Consider the following 27,032-nt stretch of genomic DNA (forward strand, 5'->3'; position numbering starts at 1 on the left):
GGTTACAAATACTGGCAATGACAAGATTCTGGGTGTGACTATCAGAATGAGTAGCTGAGACAGAGTGGAAGCAAGATCATAGGAGGAAGTGAAGTAAAGGAAGTGAGATGCCAGGATGTGTGTGTGGGTGTGCTCACATGTGTGCATGAGGTCAACAATATAAAACATATTTCTACCTGGGTAATCAGTACTTAAAAGCCACTGTTCCAACGCTTCTCACAGTTTAATGTTCATATGAATCACCTGGAGATCCTGTTCAAATGCAGAATCTGATTCAGTAGATTCCTAAACAAGCTCCCACATATACTTATGCTAGTCCAGTGCAATGGCCCTTGAACCATCCTTTGAGTAGCAAGACTAGTCTGCACCTTCAATGTAATTGTATCCAGGAAGCTATTTATAAACTACTACTTTGATCCATATCATAACAACTCTCACTGAGATAGTAGTCAAAGGGTAAGGAATATTTCACAGAGTCTTTCCTCACTTTTTATGGTCTTTTATTAACTCTTCTCTGTCACTAAAACTTCTCAGTCATGACCCAACCTTAACTTTTTTATCTTCTTCTATTCATCAGGCAAAGGCAAGTAGGCAGCAGAATCAATACACTGTCTTAAACCTATTTTAGCAAACACTTCAATGTTCCTTTAAAAAATATGTGCTACTGACCTGCTAAATTGTTTTTATGTCTGAAAAATAAATTGTTGTGATGGATGTCATAAGGTATAGCAGTCAGGGTCCAACCAGAGAAACAAAAACCATACTTAAGTATTTAAAACAAAGGGAATTTAAAGTAGAGAATTGGTTATAGTAAAGGAAGAGCTAAGAAGCCCAAAGAAGAGATGGTAAAGCAACTCAGAGATTAGTAACAGCAGGAAGCTGCTACCACGCCTAGGCTGGGGGGACCAAGAGAGAAACCAGGGTTACCAGAGCTCAGAAGCCAGACCAGCAGTGGGCCCGTCAGGCGGGGGTTGGGGCTTGAGCCATGGAAGACACCAGTTAACCCAGGCCAAGAGAGAAGAGAAGACATGGTGCCTCCAACCCACAAATCCAGAGTGAAGCCAGGTGGTAGAGCTGCGTGAGTTACAGTTTTCCAGACAACTCCCTTTGGTCTACTCCTTTCTCTCTCTCCACAAGTACAGCCTAAGTCAGTTTCTCATCCCAGGCTCAGGCCCAACCTCTCCATCAGGTGTGGTGTAACAACTTAGAAATTTATATGAAAGCTTCAATGAAAAAGGAGACATTTTTGTTTATACTCTATCCTAAAAACAACTGTTTGGCTAGTTATCTCAGAACTGAGTGATGCCTAAGAGATAGCTATCAAGGTTCAGACCTATTGGGCAAAGAGCAGATCCTACACAAAAATGAGCTCACCAAAGTTATACTATACCATGAAGACCAGCATGAACCAGTAGTACCTGTTTTACCCATCATTATTGCGTAGACTTAAAACTAGCAAAATTAAAATGGAATCTGAATACTCTTATTGACAGTAGCCACTAAGGAAAGACTTGAGTCTTCAAAGTACATGTGGCTTGCTTGAAAACTATTAATCGATCTAATAATTTGATTCATAAACTCTATCTTTGATTTGGTATTTTACACAGCACATGAGAATCAACTTGCTTGTCACAGTGAGTTAACAGTATTCATGGAAAATAAGTGGTCACCGGCTGAAAAAAACATATCAAGCTATCAGTTGTAAAGTCTAACTGGATTTCCAATTACCTTATTTCTTCACAGTTGACTAGTTTCTAGTTGTTAATGGGCTACAGCCATGGAAGAGTAATTCAGCTAGATTCTTTAGCTTTCAGGATATAAATATAATTGTTTAACAAATAAGGACCCCCAAAACATATTCTTAAAAGTTTTTAGTTTTTCACTCATTTTAATTTTATACTTTTGCTATTAATGAGTAATATCACTAATAATAATAGCTAATATTTGTTGATTATTCCTTGCTAGTAACTATTTCATTTATTCTTCACAATTGAGAAAACTAAAAAATGCCTGATGGTAGTTTTTCTCAATTAATAATTATAGGTAAGCCTAAGCCTTTACCATGTCACCAGGCATTGTTCCAGTGCTTCATGTTTATCGACTCATTTGTTGTTCACAAACTCTGTGAGATTGGAACTACTATTATTCTCATTTCACAGATAAAGAAACTAAGGCATTAAGTGGTCAAGTCGCTTGCCCACCTGGTTAGTGGCAGAGCCTTGACTTGAACTCTGGCAAGCTAGTCTAGAGTCTCTCTTCTTACCCATATGCTGCATTGTCACCCAATCATTTGTTTCATCATTAAATACAATCAAAATATTAATGTCTTCCTGCGCTCCAACCACCTCTACACAGTCAGGTAACATAATTTTTACTATAATTATATTTTTAAAAAGCAATGGAGACTAAACTCTGCACAGCAACAAATCTAGTTTCATTATTTTTTGACTCATCACTAATAGAACGGACCCTCAAGCACACTCCATTTCCACTACCCAAAACTTTCAAATGCTTCCCATCTCTTTTATAAAACTTACCAATAGTTAGGTCATGCACTGGCTGAAACCTCTTGTCTGTAAACTGTAGCAATAAGCATGATTTACCAACACCTGAAAGTAAAAAAAAAAAAAAAAAATTAAGAGACAAAAGTCACAGATTAAGAAACATTTTATAAAAGCACATGGACAAGAGGCAGCCAGGGTTTCTGGTGCTCTGTAAACCATCTCCCATGATTTCTCAGTGCTCTAACTTCCTGGGAAATTAGAGGACTGATGATTTAAGTGAAGGGTGTCAACCAATCCAAAACACCCTTGCCATCCTTTCTTATTAATTCAACATTTTTCAATCTGAAAGATAAAAGTGGCAGCAACCCCTAGAAAACAACCAACCAGGTCCTCCCAGTAGCCTCTACCACAGTACTCATGCAGTTAAGTGTTCATGCACTTTTGTGTTTTGTGTAGTAGTGAGAAAATTTTAAAACATAGTAATTTCCTCTTTTTATAGCTTATCTTACTCTCCTACACACAACAAACAAGCAGACAAATAAGGTAGCAGTTAGTGTTTGGGATCTACTTTTCTGGGAAAAGCTACTTGCTGCTCTATCATCTGGCTAATTCATTTCAGGATCAACTGTAACGAATTGCATTCCTTCACTATAACACCAAATTTCACGTTGTTAAGGTCACGAATAGCTTCCACGTTTCTAAACGAAGGGCAAATGTTCTATATTCACCCTGCTTGCCCTCTGAGGAGAAGTGCATACTGAATACACCACCTTCCTATGCATTCAGGCCCTTATCCTCACTCTAGACCAAGTCTGCGTACTTGACAGCATTCTGCACTTCTACAGAACTCTAGAGGCAGTCATCATTCACTCCTTCACCCATTGACTCCACGAGTCTTTACTGAACGCTAACTATGCACTGCACTAGGGACCTAAGATACAATCGTGTGGAAAATGGAGCTGTTTCCTTCCTTACAATCTAGTACAGGTAGAGAAATTAAACAGAATGAATACCCAAATCTACATAAACTGTAATTTGAAGTAATTATAATAACTGCCATTTGAAAGAAGAGAATAAAGTGCTACGAGGAAGCATAACAAAAGAGACTTAATTTAGACAGAAGGGCTGGAGAAGGGCTTTCTGAAGTGATGCTTGAAAGCTGTTCGATGTCTTCTAGATTATAAACTCAATGAGAGAAGGGCAATGAATATCTTCTGACTTGCTGTCTGTTTTACGGCAGAGATAAGGCACTTCACAACTTTGCTGAATGATTGGCCCTACTGTCAAACATCACAAATGTTATAAAGATTGTCAAAATGCCCAGTAACAAATCAAAGAAATGTTCTGTGTGTGTATATATATATTTCAGGAAATATTTTATTTGTTCAAAGTTTTTTGAATGTTTTAAGATTCTAGTTAACTGAAAATAAACTGGAATTTCGTAACATTTGACCTTAGTTTTCTTCTCTTTCTTTTATCCATAATTCCTTTCTACACTACAAAAGGCACGAAGTCAAACTCATTTTATCAGATTTCTAAACTCCTTTGAGTAGTCTTTCAGGTCTAGGATAGAAAGGAAAATTAGTTTTTAAAAAGTGTGAAAGTAAAAACAAAGAATGAAAGTATAAAATAGGTGAACAACTGACATATGAATCTTCAGTTCTTTCTTTTTTAAAATATACTTTATTTTTAAGAGCAGTTTTAGGTTCACAACAAAAGTGAGCAGAAAGCACAGCAAGTTCCCATATACTCCCCACCCCACATGAGCACAGCCTCCTCCAATATCAGCATCCAGTTGTAACACTTGTTACAATCGATGAATTTACACTGACACATTGTCATCACTCAAAGTCCATAGTTTACATTAGGGTTCATTCTTGGTGCTGTACATTCTATGGGTTTTGATAAATGTATACTGTATCCACCATTATAGTATCATACAGAATTGTTTCACTGCCCTAAAAATCCCCTATGCTCTGCCTATCAGTCCCTCCCTTACCCCAACCCCTTGCAACCACTAATCTTTTCACTGTCTCCACAGTTTTGCCTTTTCCAGAATGTCATATAGCTGGAATTGTACAATATATAACCTTTCAGATTGGCCTCTCTCACTTAGTAATGTGCATTTAAGATTCCTCTGTGTCTTTTCATTTCCATTTTCAATGTCCAAAATTTTCCCATACGGCACAGAAAAAATTATAATTAGAAATCACAGATTTTACTGAGGGACCTGAAGAATCATCTAACAATCTAATAATCATTTAAGTGAAAACCCTTTCGTATCTTACAACAGAATACACATTGCTCCAGTAATATCAATACCACTTATTCTGACCGCATGCTGGTTAAATAGAGAAAATGCTTACTGACTCTTTGGTTCTTCACTTTCAAAACTCTATATTTTTTCTTCAGGTAATCAATGTATCTTTTTGTTGTTGTTACATATATATAGTTTTTGCTTTTTCTCCCCAAATCCCCCCAGTACATAGTTGTATATTTTTTTAGTTGTGGGTCCTTCTAGTTGTGGCATGTGGGATGCCACCTCAACATGGTCTGATGAGTGGTGCCATGTCCGCGCCCAGGATCCGAACCAGTGAAACCCTGGGCCGCTGAAGTGGAGTACGAGAACTTAACCACTCGACCACGGGCCAGCCCTTAATTGTATCTTGAAAGGCGGAGAAAATATTCAAGTGCCACTGTGGTGTTTCGCAAGTCTCCTTCATTACATATCTATTGACCATTGTTAGGGTTGGTGATATTTACAGATAGTTTATCTTATTCAGTATTTGTTGATTTCTATTATTTTAATTCTAGATAAACTTGTTTCCAAACACTTGGGGTGTCTGGCTCACAATCACCAATGCTTTTCCAAAATGCCAACTTGAATTAGCTAGCCTTTTCTCAGTCCTCATCTCATCTAGTCCAGAAATATGATCTATTTGGGCTCATAAACTATATCTATATAGTTCATCTGCCTACAACCTCCTTGAAAATGATCTCTTTTGGTTTACGAGACTATAACTACCTCCTTGGTTTCTTAATTCTGTGACAACTGCTCCTCTTCTTCCACGCAAGTCTTAAGTACTGGAGGTTTTCCCCGCCATCCCGTCTTCGGTTACCTTTTCTTTTCACCTGAGAGAACTAATGCAGTCCTACAGCCTCACCTACTTCTATAAATCAGCCAATGAGTATCAAATCTATCTCTCCAGCCACATCTTAACTTCACTCTCCTTATTTCCAAATGCCTACTGAATACGTCCACTTTAATTCCTTCAGGCCCGGAACTCAAACTTCCAAAACCTAATGCATTCTTCTGCATTCTCCTGCCTACCATCTTCCCAATCAACAACTCAGAACAAACTCAGCTTCTCCTTCAGTATTTCCTTATCTCTGAAACTGCTTCCCAACAGATCACCCCAACAAGAAAAATCACAATATCCTTAATTCCCTTTCTTCATCATCTACATCTAATGGTTTACCAATCTCATCAATTCTCTCAGAAAAGTCTTCTTAAATTCCCTGCTCTTCCCTCCTCTTAATCCTTAGTGTTCTAGTTCTGGTTCTCAGTAAGACATGATTTTTCTCCCTTCGTCCTTCGTCCTTTTTCCAATCTATTTTATAAACCACTGGGAAAATTTCTGCTAAAACACAGATGAGTAACTCACTCTCATGTTATATTGCTTAAAATATAGAATCCAAGCTCCTCAAAATTGTAAACAAGGTTCTTTGAATAAATCATATAAACACAACCACAGCCTAAAGACCCTAAAGTTAAGCATAACAAACCATCTCCTGTCTTCTGAAATGACACCATATTCTTTCCCTGGGACCTCTTACCAAGGAATGTTTTACTCCTTGGCAAACCTAAACTCATACTTTAAGATCCAGCTTAGGGATTCCTATGGCCTCTTCAGTGAAGCATTCTTGCTCCAAAGAGTCTATCAATCCCCATGCAGAATTAATGTTACCTTGGGCTTCCATAATAGTCCACACAAGCCTCAAAACCCTGGTTAGAATTCCAGCTCTGTCACTTACTAGCTGTGTCATGGGGCAAGGTATCTGACCTTTCTGGGCCTCAAAATCCTATCTATAAAATGAGGAAAACTCAGATACCTCAATGAATTGTTTTAAGTCTCAAACGAAATAAGTGTAAAAGGGCCCCTGTACAGTGCTGGTTACCTAAATGTGTCCAGTTTATAAAAGTTCTTTGAGCTGCATTTAGGAAATGTGCCTTTTTCTATAGGCATAATATACATAAAGAAAAAAATGAAAACAACATGACAGTTTTTTGGATGCATCAACTTGCCTTGGCCCGTCCCCAGTTATTCAATCAAACACTAATCTGGGTGTTTCTGTGAAGGCAGGTGGTAGATATAATTAAAGTCCATAATCAGTTGACTTTAAATAAATGAGATTTCTAGATAATTTGGGTGAGCCAGATTCAACTAGTTGAAATGCCTTCAAAGCAGGACCTAGGCTTCTCTCAGAGAAGAAATCATTCCACCAGTGGACAGCAACTTTGACCAGGCCTAAGAGTTACAGCCTGCTCTGTGGGTTTCAGATTTGCTTATCCAGCCTCCACAATCATGTACATTAGTAAATCAACTGAACTCAATCTCTTATCTATACACACATATACCCTACTGGTTGTTCTTCTCTAGTTCAACACTGACACAGACAACCACCACCACACAAAAAGTACAGCACGTAGAAGAGAAAAGACCCTCAAATAAAAGCTATTAATTTTACTGATCAACCGTATCATAATGCTTTATAGGCTCTCCCACAATACAATGTGACCCTCAATGGAACATGAGCTCCATTAAGATAGAGATTATGTTCAGCACCAAATCTCCAGCACAAAACAGATAGAAAGCAAGTGTTATAAAACCTCCTTCTGTCCTGCCTCCTATCTTACTACAAAAAAAGTCCTAGTTGTTGATTCAAAAGAAGAGAAAATTTGCACATATAGCTAATTCTGAATTTTTCTCAGTATGTCTATCTCTGGAAGATGGCTGCCTGGGAGGGATTTAACCAAGGCGACTTTGTACAAATCATTTCATTTCTTGGATATAATTTTACTCTATGTACAGATAAGTGAGCCAGATAATCACTAAGCTCCTTTCTAACTCTGCTACTTAGATCTGACGATTTACTATATTACTTAGCTTTAAAATTTTAACAATGTTTTCTTTTTACTGAGTGGATTTAAAGTTAACAGTTGAAGGTCTGTTTAAATCTAAACAGAAAACAATGGCTCCATCAGGCCACAAAGCACAGTAAAACGATGTGAAACAACATAGAGGATTTTTCTCTCCATTTTACCAAAGTATAGGTCAGATTCTTGTGTTGGAATACAGCAAAAACAATGTCAACAAATGCTACGTTCGATCTCAAACAGATCTGCACTTCCAGAAAAAAAGCTAATCCTTATCTTATGATTGAGCATGCTAATTTGAAACTTGAAGACAATTTTTACTGAATTTTAAAATCTATGAGCACTTGTGGTTTAACTCCATTATGTATTAGGCTGGTTTTTAAGTGCTCTTTTATATGTATTACGACCTCTACACAGTTAAAACAATTAAATGAGTCACCTCTCTCTATGTTCAAGTTAAACGCAAGTCTTAGTTCAACAGCTTCAAGGAACATCAATGCTCAGATCAAGTAGCTAACTCCACAAGACTAACGCATGGGCTTTTGAGAACTTCTATCTAACCTGTATCATTGGTCAGACATGCAGAAAGGAGATCTTTGGGGCCGGGTCTGTGGCCGAGTGGTTAAGTTCTCGCGCTCTGCTTCGGCGGCCCAGGGTTTCGCTGGTTTGGATCCTGGCTGCAGACACGGCACCGCTCATCAAGCCATGCTGAGGTGGCGTCCCACACAGCACAACCAGAGGCACTCACAACTAGAATATACAACTATGTACCCGGGGGAGCGGGGGGCGGCTTCGGGGAGAAGAAGAAGAAAAAAAAGACTGGCAACAGTTGTTAGCTCACGTGCCAATCTTTAAAAAAAAAAAAGAAAAAAGAAAGGAGATCTTTAATCAAAATGCCATGTTTTCTAAATTTGAAAAATGCTCAAAATTGAGGGTAGATTTTTAAATGGATTTTTGGAATATAGGATTATTTGCAACATCTTGCATAGACAAAATAGTAATTTCAGCACAAGAAATGAGTAAACTTCTGACCAAATCTGAGGTCCTTTAAATAATTTCCCTTTATCTTCTGGGAGAAAAAAATAAGGCTCTAAAAGGAAACCATTAAAATGGGGACCAAAATTTCATTGTAAATAGGAATCAAAAACCTTTCATTGGACTTCTTACAAAAACCTAAATAATATTAAAATAAATTTTACACACAATAAAGCTTAATTTGTAATTACAAATAGACCCTCTTGAACAAAGAATACAAGAAATGTTGACTAAGTTAGAGGGTTTTTAGCAATATGCACACTTGGCAGGACATCCTTTAATATTTGCTCTTTTTATAGTATAAAGTAAAATTGGAAAAAATCTCCAAGGTTTCTTTCACCAATTTTCCCAACAGCCTCTCCTAATCCTTGATTTTCAAATAGTTCTTTAAAAGCATCCTCCATATCTTTCCTCTTCTTTTGCTGTTTATTAGTCTAAATATCAGATCCTCATTCATCAATGGCATTACATGGAATTGAAGCAGTGCTCCAATATTTTCACATACTTGATGAAATCCTACATATTTTACAGGATTTGCAACTGATCATCCTTTATTTTCAGAGAGAACAACAGTCAAATATGTTGATTTTCCTGAAGGAGACAACTTAGAAAAGATAATTTAACAGTTTTCTAAATGGCCAATGAATATTTTCACATTATGACTATACTCTCAAGAACTTTGAAATATTAAAAATTATGATTCCCAAGAACAGATAAAACATATATATAAGTTTCTCTTGTGCCAGACATTGTTTTAAGCAATTTATATAAGTCACCTCATTTAATTCTAAGAACACTATAGCATAGTGGTTAAGATTTCTGACTCTGAAGCCATACTCCTTGGGTTCCAATGCCAGTCTTGCCAATCACCATCAATAGAACCTCAAATTACTTACCCTTTCAGTGCCCCAATTTCCTAATCTATAAAAAGTAGGATAATAATAATACCTATTTCATACATTCACTAGGAATATTAAATAAGTTAATGCATTAATTGTGTAAGACAGTCTTTGGCACATGGTAAAATTCAATGAAGAATTCAACAAATGTTTGTTACTACTCTCAATACTACTATCACTTATTAATAACGTCTGTTTACACTTTAAGCTCCCTAAAATAGGAACCCTGTTTTATTCATTTTCAGTGTAATCACATGTACCTCCAATGCTTGCCAAAATTCAATCCTTCTAGAAGTATCTAATATGTTTTAAGGCTAAGCAACTGGAATATATTAGTTAAGAATAAAAACAAAGTCCCTGCCCTTGTGGAGCGAGGAGAAAGAGACAAAGAACAGCCCTTTTTTTAAAATGAGTGTGCATGTTTGTATGTATGCATATATACAGAGAGAGAAACAGAGAGACACACAGGGCTTGTTAGTTTCAGGGTGTTAAATGCTATAGTACAGAGAAAAAGCAGAGCAGAGTAAGGATATGTGACCTGGAATGTTGGGGGAAAGGGGAAGGATGTGGTATTTAAAGGAGGTGGTCTCTCACTGAGAAGGTGAGACTTAAGTCAAGACTTGAAGGGGGTAAGAAAATAGGCAGCTGGATAGCTGAGAGAACACTCTAGGCTGAGGAAACAGGAAAAACTGTAAGGTGGGACGTGTTGGAGAAACTGTAATGTGGCCAATGTGGCTAAGGCTCAGAAGGCATTCTTAAGAGTCATGCCCTCAGGCGCTGAGGTCACAGGAATCACAGGGGCCTAATCACGCAGACCTCGCAGGACTTTTTAAATTTACTTCTGATTAAATAAGAGATTCACTGAAGGGTCTTGAGCAGAGGAGTAATATAATTTGACTTAAATTCTAAAATAATCACTCTGGCTGCTACAGTGAGAACAATCTACAAGTAGAAGCAGTATGAGAAGTAGAAGCAGATGAGAGCAGAAGCAAAGAAAGCAATTAAGGAGGCTTTCTCCATGAGGCAAGAAATGGTGTCTTGGACTAGGGCAGTAGTTATGGAGGGGGTTCCAAGTGATTGAATTCTGCATACATTTTGAAACAGAGGCAAGAGAATTTGTTGAGAGTGTGGATATGAGTTTTGAAAGAAGGAGAAGTATGTTAAATATTGCTCCAGCATTTCTGCTTGATCAAATGGAACGATCAATGAGATGGGGAAAATTGTAGGTAGAGCAGGAAAGACCATCAGTTCCAGTTAGGTCATTTTGAGTTGAGAAGTTTATTAGACATCCAGGTGGTAAAGTTGAGTAGGCAATTGGATATATGAGTCTAGACTTCAGAAAGGATATTCAAGTTGGAGTTAGAAATTAAGAGTTGTCAGCATAAGATGGTATTTAAAGGTGTATGAAGAGGGGAACCAGCAAAAAAGATGTTTCCTTTATAAAAGCACATATTTGTTCTATAATCGTAGAATTAAACAGAAACAACAAACATAAAAGTGACCTCTCCAAATCCATCTCCTACCACTGGTTTTCATTCTCTACCCAGAAGCTGCAAGGCCTTCACACCTCCTCTCCCCTCTCTCCATGCAGACGGACTCCCATGGGCTGGCTTCTCATCACACAGGCACCTTCCCTGACCACCCTGCGTGAAGGAGCTCCCACTCCCAATCACTTTCTACCCATTAGAGGTTTGTGATCTTTGAAAAAAAGAAAGTCCCCAAATCTGTATCAGGTCTCGCTCCCAGAGACTCTGACTGAACTCTCAGCACCACGTAATGGTTAAAAGCACTACGTGGGTAACCTTGGATAAACCACTGACCTCTGTGTTTCCTTTGCTGGGTAGAAGCTTTTTATTTTGATGTAATCCCACTTATTTTTGCTTTTGTTGCCTTTACTTTTGGAGTCAGATCCAAAAAAATCATCTCCAAGACCAAGGTCAAGGAGTTTACTCCCTATATTTACTTCTAGGAGTCTTATGGTTTCAGGTCTTACATTGAAGTCTTTAACCCATTCTGAGTTGGCTTTTGTGTATGGTGTAAGACAGCGGTCCAGTTTCATTCTTTTGCATGTGGCTTTCCAATTTTCCCAGTACCATTTAGTGAAGAGACTGTCCTTTCCCCATTATATATTCTTGGCTCCCTTGTCATAAATTAATTGACCATATATGCCTGGGTTTATTTCTGGGTTCTCTATTCTGTTCCATTGATCTATGTGTCTGTTTTTATGCCAATACCATACTATTTTGATTACCACAGCTTTGCAGTATAGTTTAAAATCAGGGGAGTGTAGTGACTCCAGCTTTGTTCTTCTTTCTCAAGATTGCTTTGGCTATTCCACCACTCTTTAATTAATACAAATTACACTTAATAATGCTGCTAACAGCATTTCTACCATGAAGTCACCTTACCTTCTTCCTTTATTGAGGGTCCAAGTCACTGACTGTCCTCAGTTGGACACAGTGTTGTGGTGAGAACTGAGTATCTAAATACAACATCAATGCCAAACAATTACAAGTAACACTCACTAATAATGCAGATTCCTAAAGCCCCACCCCAGAGATTTTGATTCAGTAAGTCTTTGGTTGGGCACAAGAATCTAATTAATAAGCCTCCCAGTGATTTTTAGATTATGTTCCTTCTCCACAAGAAAAACTGGCATAAGTACTAGGTGTTCTACTCAAGTTTATCTTCCTCGTCCTAAACGGGCTCCCACCAAGTTAAAGATAATTTTAAAAAGTTGGTGAGACAGGGGCCAGCCCTGTGGCCGAGTAGTTATAGTTCCATGTGCTGTGCTTCAGCAGCCTGGGGTTTGCAGGTTCAGATCCCGGGTGCAGACCTAGTCCATTCATCAGCCATGCTGTGGAGGCGTCCCACATACAAAGAAGAGGAAGACTGGCACAGATGTTAGCTCAGGGTGAATCTTCCTCAAACAGACACACACAAAAATGGTGATGGCTCTATTTTTAAAATTGCAAGACAAACAGCTTTAATTTAAAATATATGAAAAAGCAGAGGTATGAAAAATACCAGGGCCAATTCCTAACGCCTGAAGGAAAGTCTTGTCCAACTATCATTCTGAAATCATGGCTTCATACTGTCATCTACTATATTTGGTCCTCAAAAACAAAATGTAACAAAAGTTTCATTAATGAACGACCTATCTCATGACTGAAAGTAATTCACTGAAGAATTGTATGTTTTAAAGTCATACCAAAGAACTGACAGATCTCAAACACAGATCATATAAAGATTTGGCGAGTTGGTTTAAATATTATTAGCTTATTTTGCATAGAAAAGTTTACTCTTCGTGCTAACATTCCAAATTCAGAAACATGTAAAACATGAAAAAACAATAAAGTCTGCTCCTTTTAAATAAAAAATTAATAAAGTCAGCATGGTATATCAGAAAGAATACAAGCTTTACAGTTGTAACAGCAGTGTTCAAATCCATCTGTACTGTTTCATAACCTATGACCTCAGACAAATTCGTTATAGAAACCGAGCTCCATTTCCACATCTGCAAAATGGGAAAAAGAAAATATAGTGTTCCTACTTCAAAGGAATATCATAAGTCTCAAATGCAAAAATTCTGAATTTTGCAAATTCAAAAATTTTAATAAAAATGTTGAGGATTCTTCAAGATGAATATATTTGAGGAGCAAAATCTCCAACCAGACCCATCTGACCTTGAGTTCAAATTTTTAAATACATATTTCTAAAAATTAATTGAAGAAAATATGCACCTTCTATATTTTCTTTTAAATCTATAATTTTTTTTAAATAAAATGACTTCAGATTTGTTTTTATGCTGTTGGTTTTCCACACAATGCCCCCTCACATCTAAGATAGCAATCCTCTCAATTACTTCAATTAGATACTCATCTGGAGGCTTCCTGTAGAAGGCTGAAGAGTGGCCCCCAAAGACCTATGTCCAAGTCCTAACCCCTAGAACCTGTGAATGTGACCTTACTTGGAAAAATGATCTCTGCAGATGTAACTAAGGATTTCAAGATGAGATCAGCCTGGATTTATGTTGTGGCCTAAATCCAACGACAACGTCCTTAAAAGAGAAAGGCAGGGGGAGACAAGGACAGATACACAGAGGGCAGACGGCCATGTGAAGACAGAGGTAGAGACTGGAATGATGCTGCCAGAAGCCAAGGAACTCTTGGAACCACTGGAAGCTGGAAGAGGCAAGAAAGGATCATCTCTGGAGCCTTCAGAGGGAGCACGGCCCTACCGATACCTGCATTTCAGACTTCTGGCCTCCAGAAGTGTAAGAGAACAGATTTTTATTGTTTTAGGCCCTAAAACAAGTCCGTGATAATTTGTTACGGCAGCCCGAGGAAACCAACACACTTACCAAGAGTCATCTTTCAGTCCTCCTTCTCTTTAGACTTTTACGTTGTTAGTCTCCTAGTCCTGTTAACTTGTCTATAATAATTCCTATTGTAATCAGTAAAGTGACTCAAACACCAGAATATTAAGAGTGAGTGGTAAGAGAAAAGGAAACAGGGAATATAGATCATTTATTTGAGAAATTTGTCAGTGAAGGCTAGGAGGGAAGGGAAAAGACGGTCCTCAAAAAATATTTGAATGAATGTTCACTATATTCCAGGCACTGATCTTAGTAATAAAAAGAAAGAAATTAAAGAAAGTTCCAAAGAAGATGTAGCTTTAAGAACATAAGACATCTTTTTCCTTAAACTGGAAGGCTGAAAGAGTTGCTGAAGAATCAAGTATGCTGACAAGGCTGAGAGAGGTGCTAAAGAATCAATAAAATGAAAAGGAAGCAGGAAGATGTGGAGAACCAGCCCTCCTTCCACTGATACAAATCACCCAATACTATTTCCGTATCTTTGTTTTACAATATGACAGTACCCCAAGTACTAAAAGACTTCTAGGATGAAACCAAAACCACAAAATGAGTAAAGCGATAACCTCAGCTAAAAGTCTCTGATTCATTAGACCAGCATTTCTTACACATAGGGTCTTTGCACAATACTCAGTGACTTTTTGTCCACTTAGCTACTTACCTTTAAAACTTAACTGCCATACCTCTAGAAAGCTTCCATAATACTCATCCACCTTCGCACAGTGAGTTAAGTATTCTTCTGGTTTTTAAATATGGAGCCTTTCCAGTTGTGTGTGTGTATAAAATAATCAATATCATTGTTGAGTTTCAACAACATCCTCTGTTGTAAATGCTGGAGTAGGAAGGAATACTGATAGGAATACTGATAGGCTTCTGTGATGATCTCCCTCACCCTGGGTGTGGCACAAACTCCAGGAAACGAAATCTAGACCTGAGCTCAGACCAACAGATCTGAAGAAGCCAAGCCTCACTGCAGGGTAAAATTCATTTTAAAAAACAGGCTTAGGAAGAGCTCCAACCAGACTATTTAGCCACTAATTGCTAACCACCTATGACGGACACACAACGGTGAGCAGGGAAGCCTTAAGTTTATTGCTTACCCTGCATTCATTCTGAAACCTCTGTTTTTACCTCCCCCAAAGTTTTTATTTTTTTCCCTTAGTTTATACCTAATGTCTTTTTCTGTCCCAGGATCCCATCCAGGATACCTCATTATATTTGGCTGTCACGTCTCCTTAGGCTCCCCTTGGCTGGGATCGTTTCCCAGACTTTGTTTTTGATGACCTTGACAGTTTTGAAGAGTACTGGTCAGGTGTATCTCAGAATGTCCCTCAATTGGGATTTGTCTGATTTTTCCCCCCATGACTGACTGGAGTTATGGGTATCTGGGAGGAAGACCAGAGATAGAGTATGATTTTCATCGATCACATCGTAACAAGTATACACATTATCAACATGACTGTTATTACTGCTGATGTTAACCTCGACTATCACCTGGTTGAGGTAGTTTGTAAGGTTTCTCCACCGTAAAGTAACTCTTTTTTCCTTCCCTTTCCATACTATACTCTTCAGAAGGAAGCCACTATGAGTAGCCCACTCCTTTGGAGAGTGGACCTTACCAAAGTTTTAACCTCTGTGTCTCCCCTCACCTGTTTCTCTTTGCATGATGTCATCTTTAACCCCCTGCCCCGTATCCAATCTTCTGCCCTTCTAGAGTGTTTTAAATTTATCATGTGTAGTCATTACTTTCATATTTAAAAAATAACTGAAAAAGAGCCTGTTTTTGAAGTATGTACTCTTCTGGAATGGAAAAGTGCCTGAAAATTACCTCCTTCTTTAATTTTTTCACTCCCTACAACATCCTTCCCTAAACCCTGTTAATTTCAACTCTCACCAGTAACCTCCTCTTCATTTCACTACAATTGTCTTAGATAAGGCCTTTATTACCTCCCACCTGGACCACTGTAATTACCATCTAACTACATCCCAGCTTTCTAATCTGTCCTACATATGATTGCACCAGGGATGGATGAGAAAAGAAGATAGAAGGAAAGGATTACATTTAACATCTAGTATGTCTCTGCCACTGTATTGTAATACGAATATGTATTCATACATGTATATGTCTGTGTGTGTGTATACATATAGTTTCTAATTTAATCATAACTCCAGTCCTGTACTCTTTCCTTTAGAAATTTCAATCTTTTCTAAAGTCTATGGAATAAAGTTCAAACTCTACTTTAACCTGTCACAATCTAGTACCTGCCTAGGTCCAACATTTAATGAATTTCTCTTTCTAGCTTTATTTCCACTAACTGTCTGACACAGAGTCTTTACTACAACCAAACTGGACAGTATACTGAGGAAGGTACAAGGTGTGGGACTTAGCAGATGCTCAACAAATGACAACTACCTTTCTGTTCTATTTTACATTTTGATTATTTACCATTTCTACTTGTCTAAACCCTACTCTATTTTTTTTTTTAAACCCTACCCAGTTTTAAGAACCAGCTCAAATGCCACCTTACCCTAAGTTTTCCAAGGAGGACAGTCACTCTGGATCCTATGACATTCCAAGCTTTAGCCAGTGTCTCAATCAGAGCCCTTATGACATTCTACCAGCACTGCTATAAGGCCCTTAAGGGCAGGTACATATCTAACTCACTTTTTAAATCCTTCATAGTAGTACCCAGTGTTTTGTTTTACATTTGGTAAACTTTCACTATTATAGCCTTTGGCATTTCAAAGTACACCACAGATTTAAGAGATAACAAACTTACTGGATTCGATTTGGATCCTGTGTGTGACACTAGTAGAAAAAGTTGTTTCAGGTCTCTAGACCTTGTTTGCTTATTTATATCATGGCAATCAAACCAACTGCCTTATTCATAAGGCTATTTTGAGAAATAAAAGAGATAGTATGTAGAGAATAAGAGAGAAGTCTATGCTGCTTTTTCCTTCCCCCATGCCTAAAGGTAGGCTGACACTTAACCCCGCGCTAAGACCACAGTACTCTATACAGACTTTATTAAGCACTTATCAAACATTATACTTTTATTATCAGTTTAAAGATCTACCTTCCTCCCTTACAAGTAAGATTCACCTTTTTGTATTTCGAAAACCACCTTGCACTTTGGCTTGGCTTAGAAAGTAGATGCTCAGTGAATGCTGAATTAATGTTATCACAGGCTCACTGAAAAGATCATAAAGTGACAGATTAGTCTTTTCTACATAATGTCAAATCTAGTCTACATTAAAAAAAAAAATCAGGGGCCGGTCCCATGACCGAGTGGTTAAGTTCGCACGCTCCGCTTCGGCGGCCCAGGGTTTCGCCAGTTCAGATCCTGTGTGCGGACATGGTACCGCTCATCAGACCATGCTGAGGCGGCGTCCCGCACAGCACAACAAGAGGCACTCACAACTAGAATATACAACTATGTACTGGGGGGCTTTGGGGAGAAGAAGAAGGGAAAGAAAGAAGGAAAAAAAAATAAGACTGGCAACAGATGTTAGCTCAGGTGCCAATCTCTAAAAACCAAAAAATCAGTTTCTTAAAAAAATTTTATTCAACAGTGGATTTTTTAGACAGGAAAATGATGCTAGAGAATGAAAAGGGGACTGTGCTAAGGTAGAATTGCATCCCTGATATTATGTGCCCCTAAATTAAGTGTCACTCTCCTTTGAAAAGTTCAGCTCTCTAGTGAGTACACTAGTGTGTCAGTTCCCAACCAAGTGCCTCCAAACCTTCACTGCCCTGCTCGAGAGAATATTTCTCCCTTGCCAGCTGGCATGATACGAACTGTCAGCAGACGGCAGCACTCACACCTCTCTGTGGTCAACTGCCCTCAGCATTCCTTCAGAATGCTTCTCATGGAGTTCCCAGGCACAGCACCACCCCAGGCAAGGCTTCCCACAGGACACAGATGGCAGCTAGCTTTCCAACCCTTCATGGCCCCTCAGTGACATTCTCGGCCATCCAGTGGGCCTTAGCCATGTTCCTCCAAAGAGGTCTGGATACCAGATGGGTTCCTTCCTGCCACACGCTGCCTCAGTCTCAGGGGTGGTGGCCGTGCCCTCTATCTGCTGTTACCATATTCTTGAGAAGTCTCTTTATCTTTTCGCATTAATTCTCCCTTACTCTAATCCCATAGTGAAGTTAATGATTCTTTCCATTAGACTTTCTCTGTTCAAATTCCTTGTGGTTTCTGTCTCCTAGTTAGACTCTGACTGATACAACTAGTATGACTAAGACATCCTTCACTAAGATAAACCAAATTTAATTTGGTGAGGTTGAGGGTTTCCGAATATAAGCTGAGTTTAGATTTTCTTAGGAAAGACCTAGTTTGTCTTTCTTTAGTGCAATATTTTCACAAATAAAAAGTTAGAGCAATTTAAATTTTTTAAAATTAGAAAATAAAATGGAGCATTTGCTAATTTTCATAGGAAACAAATGACAGACTATTAAATCTAATAGCAAGTAAGGCAGCAGAATGTGGTAAAAATAGCATTTCTTTCCTTTCTTCCTCCCAACTCTTGGGACTTTCTCCCACTGGTTTGTTTTAATGGTAGAAAACAGCTAGAGTGTTTGAGAAGAATCAGAATGATGAAAACTGAAGGCTAACCAGCTCTCAGAATCTTAGAATGTCACAGTTTGCTGGAATCATAAAGATCCTCTGTGCAGTGTTTTTTAGACAGTAGGCTGTAACCAGTTAGGTCATGAAATTGATTTGGTGGATCACGACTAGCATGAAAAAAAATGAACTAGAGGACGGTGTAGTGTTTAAGTTTGCACGTTCTACTTTGGTGGCCTAGGGTTAGGCGTTTGGATCCTGGGCGTGACCTACACACTGCTCATCAAGCCATGCTATGGTGGCAACCTACATATAAAACAGAGGAAGACTGGCACAGATGTTAGTCAGGGACAATCTTCCTCAAGAAAAAAAAAAAGAAGAAGATAAAGAAGACTGGCAACAGATATTAGCTCATGGCTAATCTTCCTCACCAAAAAAAAAAAAAAAAGAAGCAGAAGAAGAAGAAGAAGAACTAGAATAAAACAGCAAATATTAGACTATATGTACTACACAAAGTTAGGATAAGTACTGTTTGGAAACTTGTGTTTTAGAGAAACATATGCACTTACACACCTATCTTAACCCTGGCTTGCAACATAATATGTACCTATTGCTGTGTCTTGTAAAAAAACAAACTTGGAAATTACTGTCTAGTATCTAATCTGACTGCATATCCAATAAAAGAACTCATCTACAATATTTTTGCTAGCATTCGTGAGAAAATAAATCAGCTGAAGAATCTAGAATACTTCTATTCTCTTTTAGTTAACATTTTCAAGGACAGGAATCAAAGGAAAAATCTGACTGAATCATCTTTAGCAATTTAACATAAATAAATAAACACAACTTGGGTACCATGAGTCATCCCACCAGGTGACAATTCTATTACATAAATCTCTTTGTAAAAAGATTTTTCCATTATATAAAATTAGGATGACCCCTGTATAGAGGCAAGCTCAGTTACTCCTGTCGTTCTGATCAAGTATGGATCAGCTTGGATGATAAATTATATGTTTTCCTACAGCACTGATGCTCAAAGTGTGGTCCCCCGACCAGCAGCATCAGCATTATCTGGAAACCTGTAAGAATGCAAATTATCAGCCCCACCTGAGACTCAATGAATCAGAAACTTTGGGGTGGAGCTCTGCAATCTGTGTTTTACCAAGCTTTCCAGATGATTCTGATATGTGCTAAAGTTTGAGAACCACTGCCCTAGATACAACCAACTAGAATGCTGGTTTCAGTGTCCAATCCTCTTCAGTTTAGTTTTCCAGCTACAACTAATCTGAAGCCACTACATGTTTGGTATGACAGACAAATAACTGAAAATACTGCAGATATATTTCACCATAGTACAGGTTAAGTTCAAAACATGGTTATTCTGTTTCCACTTGGTATATTTCCAATTACTCAGCTTAGAACAGCTAGACTACATGCTACCTGCCAAATACCCAAAGGACCACTTCAATATAGAGAAATATTTCTTTTTCATTGCAGCTGTAGAGTCCTATAATCAAGGTTATGCTAACATTGTCTTGTCTCATTTAGAATATCTGCATGGCTTTTGACAGCTGGAAGGTAAAAATACGCTCCCTCTTCATACACAATCTTATTTGACCATAACAGTAAGCCTGTGAGATCAGTAAAGCAGGAATGAGAACTTCATTTTAAAGATGAACGAATTGAGGCTTAAGTGATATGCCTCAAGTTAACACAGTAAGAGGCAGAATTGAAACTCAAAATTGGGTTTTTGATTGTAAATCATATTTTTTTCACTATACCACTCAATCTCCCGATTTTGTTCTTCTCAGATACACATTACTATTTGTACCCAAAACCTCTCCTAATTAGAAAGAACGTTATCTCACTTTCCAGGTATCAGCAGCAGGGAAGAAGGGGATATTCTATAAGCTAAATGACTCTGACAGTGCAGAAATTTAATGAAAGAAGAAGGTTTAAAAAACGAATATTATTTCCTCAACACTGACTTTATCCCAAACAATAATGTTCCAGTTAATACATCAGGTATAGGGGCCGGCCCCCTCGCCAAGTGGTTAAGCTCGCACACTGGGCTTTGGTGGCCCAGGGTTTGCCAGTTCAGATCCTGGGCGTGGACCTACACACTGTTCATCAGGCCAGGCTGTGGTGGCATCCCACACAGAAGAACTAGAATGACCTACAATTAGATTACACAACTATGTACTGGGGCTTTTAGGAGAAAAGAAAAAAGAGAGAGGAAGATTGGCAACAGATGTTAGCTCAGGGCCAAGCTTCCTAACACACACAAAATATGTATATATCAAATATATTAACACACTTTAAGCATTTTCCTAATCCTTTCATAAGCAAAGATTCCAGATAAAAACTGCAGCATCTCAGAAACACATTTCAACGAAGTACTTGAAGCAGATACTTTTTCATGATGCTGTGGAAGGGAAGAAGCTGTTTGGATGTAAATGTACAATATAATTATTATAAAATAAATGTATTGTACATGATCCCTAAGTAGTAGGTTATGATATAAATGGGTATCAAAGTTAAGGGCTGTAAGCAAAAAGAACTATTTCATGCAACTGCCAGATTAAATTAATAAGAGGCCAAGGAAGTACATGATAACAGTAACTAAATCAAACTGCAAAATTTCCAAACATAGACTAGGCATCAGTCAACAGAGACAACTGATGTTGAGATTAGCCTGTTGAATTTAAGTACATGAGATATATACCACGCTCAAAATTATTCTTTTTTTTTTTTTTTGCTTGAGGAACACCGTTGCTGAGCTAACAATGTGCCAATCTTCCTCTATTTTATGTGGGATGCTGCCACAGTGTGGCTTGACAAGCGGTGCCAGGTTTGCATCTGGGATCCGAACCTATGAACCCCGGGCTGCCAAAGCAGAGCGCATGAACTTAACCACTATGCCACCAGGCCAGCCTCTAAGTATTCTTTCTAAATTCATATTTTTAATGTAAGGTAGTTTGGCAGTATCTTATCAAAAGGCAAAATGTAAATCTTAGTTGACCCACAAATTTTACTTCTTACACAAATGCACAAGAATGTTTACCACAGCACTGTGTATAACAATATTTATTAACAGGTGTAGGACGACATTTGTTGTTTCTGGCAACCTAGCACAGAGCACCCTTCTTTGAGCTCCCTGGCAGCTAGGGCACAAACATGTGATGTAGGCTGAGCCAATGAGATGTTCTTGTCCAGAATATGGAACCGTGAAGGAATGCTCCAGTATTAAGGACTGTCAAGAGAGAAGACATGGTGACAACAGTGAAGATGAGAGACCACTGGCACATCTGGCTGACAGCTGGAATTTAGCTGTGCCTTGCCTTTCTTGGTTCTGCCATTTTCAAGCTTGATTATGCTGCCTTCCCATCAATTCCGTGGAACATCCAATCTTTCCAATAAAATCTTCTTCTGCTTAAGTTAACCATAGTAGGTTTCTGCTGTTTGCTACCACAGACTAGGACTAACAGAATCAGGAACTGATTAAATGAATTCTGGTTCAGCTATGCAGGTGTTTAAAAAGAATGAGACAGATTTGTATGTAATGATATGTTAAAACACCCAAGATTTAGCCTTAAGCAAAAAAATAAAGGTGTAGAACAGTACTAATTGGATAATCCTATTGGTGGGACTGGGACAGACACACACATGTGCAGGCTTAGAGATGTATGGAAAATTTCTGGCAGGACGTGCAAGCCATTGTTTACCATACTTAATGTAATGCAATAGAGTATTTAATTTTCATTTTTTACCACGAGCATTTATCACTTGTGCCATTATGAAAAAAAAGATGAAAGTGTTTCAGAAGATCTATTTTACCACAAAACACTATATAAGCAATACTTTTACTGGCCTCATCCAATGACCTCCATAGTGACACGGCATTTAAGTAAGCAGCAACAGTTCTGGTGTGACCAAAAATAGTTACGTTAAATGTTGGTCTGCTAGGAAAATTACAAGGAAGCCTGCAAGTAAACTAATGCATTGTGAAATAGAAGATTTCAATTTCCTTTTTTAACCCCTAAAAGCCACTAAAGAATACTAATCAGTAGTACTTTTTAACAAGTCTTACTCATGATCATGACTAAGGCTGCAAATTCACATACACTCAAATCCAACATGATTTTTCCATTTTTCAGGGAAATTCTCTAAGAAAGGAAACTTGAAGCCAGAAAGGACTGGGGAAAAGGGCCAAGAAGGAAAAAAAGATCTAACAGTAGAAAGGATTCATTAATTACTGTCAGAAATCTGAGTTAAGGGTAAAAATTTATCCCATTCAGAGATGGAGAATAAGGCTTCTTCTCTGAAGCTACACAGAGGATAAAAAACCAACTCTTTAAACTGTGCCACACAAAGCTCTTCACAGTATGGTCCCAAGATTCCTTTACTCTTAAGCCCCCACAAAATCCTGACAAAAATCCTATACTGCCATACTGTATAACATGCCTGGGATAAGGTCATCCAACCTTCTTGGCAAAATAAAAGATCATGAGGAGCTCAGCTCAATTCTCCGTTCTCCACACATAACAAATATAAAAATAGGGGCAAAAGCACAAACTCATTCTACAGGATTATTAGGGGGAGAATTATTCAAACAAATGAGACTCTGTCTGATCATGTCACACACAATTTATCATTTATAAAATGGGATCAATAGCTACCTAGGATTACTGTGAGAACATATATGAAAGCTACAGCACAGTACTCAACATATAGTAGGTGCTAAATAAATGTTTACTGAAAATCTGAATCTGTTAAGAGCCATTCACTCTTTAGAATGAATCTTCTTCATGTTCCTTTAGTATTTTGTACATATATCTCTATTATATTATCTTGTAATTATTGTGGCAATTTGGTCTCCTCTTCAGAGTGGGACAGTCTTGTTCATTTTTCTTTTTTTTTTCTTTTGAGGAAGATTAGCCCTGAGCTAACATCTGCTGCCAATCCTCCTCCTTTTGCTGAGGAAGACTGGCCCTGAGCTAACATCCACGCCTATCTTCCTCTACTTTATATGTGGGACGCCTGCCACAGCATGGCTTGGCAAACGGTGCCACGTCCGCACCCGGGATCTGAAGTGGAATGTGCAAACTTAACCGCTGTGCCACGGGGCTGGCACCCAATTTTCTAACTCCAGCACAAGGACTGTCCACATAGTATACGAAATGTCTTTAAAAAGAAAAAAAACTCAAGTCTAATTCTCTACTTTTTGCATAAATTCCATCTTCCAAGCCCTAATATGTGTCAACCAAACCTCTGCCTGAAAAGCTCCAGTAACAAACCAACTCACCACTTCACAAGCTCTTTCCATCTCACAAGGAGTCCAAATCTCTCTTCTACTCATGGTCCTGGTTTTGCTCGTGACAAGCCACAAAGGATAAGTGTAAGCTCTCTTTTATATGAAGCTCTCTTTTATATGACAGTTACCTAAGTATTTGAAAGTCATTATTATATTCTCCTTTAAATCTTCTCTTTTCTTAGGTTAAAATGTTTGCTACTTCAACCGTTCCTAAAATATCACAGTTGATAGAGCCTTCTTACCACTCTGATCAGTCTCTTGAGCAGAGACTCCAATGTGGACACGTCCCTCTGAAACAAGAGTTTCCATAACTGGATTGCAGTTGAGTCTTGACAGAGTAGAACTTGTCTGTATGTTATACTTTTACTAATCTAGCATCACGTTTATTCCTTTGTTGTATTTATTACTCATCTGACTCATACTAAACCAAGTGAGGTAAAACTTTAAGTTTTTAGACATGTGCTGCTATTTAACCAGCTGACCTCCATCTTGTATTTGTATGGTTGTTTTTAAAGTAAATATAAGGCTTTAATTCCATTTTTATTAAATTCCATTTTGCTAATTTAGCCAATCATTCTGCCTGTCAAGACCATTTTGGATTCTGTCTGGTTTAATCCACACATTAGCCCTTTCAATCAAATTGGACTTTATCCAGGTTGCTGCCAATGTGAAATGTAAAAAATCCAGAGAGTGAACGCAGCAGCATACTCTCTCCAGCTTGCCTACATGGGCAGCCCTGCATGGATACAGTTACTCAGCCAGTTAAAAATCCACCAAGCTATGTAACCAGGAGAATTTCTTCACCTCACACCAAAGGTTATCCTCAAACAGTGTAATGAATACCTTTAGATAAAGGACTGGTGAATCAATTCACCAGGCACACAATTATTACTGCTTTAATTTGTAACAACTCATTTCCCTATTTATTAATTTTTGTATCAAGTTAAGCAGAGCTTTGAGCATAAGTGATTTTGGACACATGTAGTTTTACTTTGCCCTGTGAAATGATTAAAACTGAATAACCATACTGTGTCCAAAGAGGTAAGAGGATAACCTGTGATCAGAGATTCACTTATACTGAGACTTCCGTAGATCTACAAAACTGCTTCTCACCAGAGGGGCTCAAAATTGAGAGAAATCATTCCAGAGGCCTCTCAAGGTACCGAGTGAGTGTAGAAGAAATCAAGGTAGAAGACGACTACTGGCCTTCCCACCCCTGTCCTGAAGACTAAGGGCACCTCCTTCTGGATATTCTTCTCAACCTCAGAAGGCCCATGACGATATCTGAGATTGAAAAAGACTTTTTTTTAATGGACCCTAGAGAGAATTTCATGATCAAAGAACCACCATCTTGTAGATGAACACATGATCTTATTCCCTTCAACTCAAGTAATTACAGATTGAAGTCAGCACAGTGAATAGCTTTTCTACAGGCAAGACCTCCTCCATGAACTTAATTTTAGGATGCTCAGAGAAAAAAAAATTCTCTCTCAGATATCACTATTCCTAAAGCACTTTGCAGCTTACAAGGCACCTGTACACACTGCTTACTTCAAACTCACAAGCATCCTGTGAGGTAGATAAGCCAGGCTTTACTACTTTCTTTTTCTAGATGAGAAAACTGAAGTTGAAGAGGTTTGAACTTTACTAAGGTAACAAGCAGAGGAGCCACCACACTAATCAAGACAGTCCAGGCTCTTGGAAAATTTTCAAGAGTGCTGTCTAAGCTAAAATAAGCAGAGAGAATTTAGAATAATATATTATTTGCCTCCTAGATGTATAGCAGTTACTGCCAAAGGTGGACAAATACTCAAGAAGTATTTAAGTTCAACCATCTATTTTAACAATGCCGGGGGCAGAAGAGCAATGCATGAATACACCACTTACACCGACACATCAACTGTAAATAAATGAAGGGAAACAAATTACTGACACTTGATTTCAAAGACAGCTATAAAGTTAGAGAAAAAAATAAAAACCTAGAGCATTGGTGAATAACCCTAAAGGGTGCACTAGCAGGTACTACACACATTTTACAAACAGAAAATTCAGGTATTTAATTATTTGCACAAGTAAGAGTTAGTGCCAGACATCCTCTTTTCATTAGACTCTTTCTACATTGTCCGACAAGGAACAGGTGACACTAACACGCTTGGGAAATCTGATCACCACACTGCTTCCTGTGTGGGACAAGTGCCTGCCTCATCCAAAAGCCCATGGCAAATGGACATGCCTGTGACCTGTGCCTTGATCCCTGCCCATGTGACTGAACCAGGGTGGGACCCGATAGTAGAAATAAATTCAAATTTGGCAATGATTAAATTCTCCTGGTAAAAGACAGCCACTCAGATTGAATTTTTTAAAAATATAAATATAAAACACAGGCCTTAAAAAAAAAAAGGGTAACACAATAGGCTGAAAGAACAATGAGAGTCAACTGACAACTACTCTGGAGAGTGACTTAGATTAGCTAGTAAAGCTGAAGATGTGTACACCTTCCACCTGCCATTCCACTTCAAGGTGTACCTCCAGAACTCTAGCACATGTGTTCAAGGAGGCAGGCATGAGAATGATCTACGCAGTACTGTCTTCTACGACACAACAAACAACCCACCCTAACATTTTCTAAAGTAAAAAGAATGGGAAAATTGTGGTACAAACAATAGAATATAAGTAAAATTAAACCAATCGAGCAATTAATATCAATGAAATGGAGCAAAATATATTAATACAGATAAATTCTTCAAAATAATGTTGAACAAAAAAGTTTCCGAGCAAGTACGGTTAAATTCCATTAATATGAAACTGAAAAAATTACATAAAACGTTGTGCACTGTTTGCAAATACATACAGACATATGTAGTAATTGTTAGGAAACTTTCACAGGAATAATAAACACAAAATTCACAAGAATGGTTACCTCTAGGGAGGAAGAGAAGTGAAAGATTTACAAGGGGCTTCAACTGTATCTGTAATGTTTGTTTCCTAAATAACACAGACAAAAAAACCGGATTCCCAAGAAAAAAGGAGAGAGGATGAAAAAAGTACATACTAGGCAAATATGAACCAAAAGTTAACATTCAAAATTAATATCAAACACTTGAATACCAAAAACTACATTACCAAATCCACACTATGTAAAAAGTGGAGGTAACTTAATGACAAAGGAATAATCA

The 27,032-nt window shown here is 38.1% G+C and overlaps 1 protein-coding gene across 2 annotated transcripts in view; it reads right to left on the bottom strand.

The window, feature by feature from the left end:
* RAB2A (RAB2A, member RAS oncogene family) overlaps positions 1-27,032 on the bottom strand; it is a 95,997-nt gene that overhangs the window by 58,448 nt on the left and 10,517 nt on the right. For both annotated transcript variants that reach the window (XR_011543029.1, XM_070630539.1), the window contains exon 2: positions 2,538-2,609. Coding sequence is in view for 1 of the 2 variants with exons in the window: in XM_070630539.1 (XP_070486640.1) it covers positions 2,538-2,609 (72 nt within the window). In the remaining variant the exon portion in view is untranslated. The remainder of the gene's footprint in view (positions 1-2,537; positions 2,610-27,032) is intronic.

The sequence above is a fragment of the Equus przewalskii genome, chromosome 8 (genome assembly GCF_037783145.1).
Source record: "Equus przewalskii isolate Varuska chromosome 8, EquPr2, whole genome shotgun sequence".
Taxonomy (NCBI): Eukaryota; Metazoa; Chordata; class Mammalia; order Perissodactyla; family Equidae; genus Equus; species Equus przewalskii.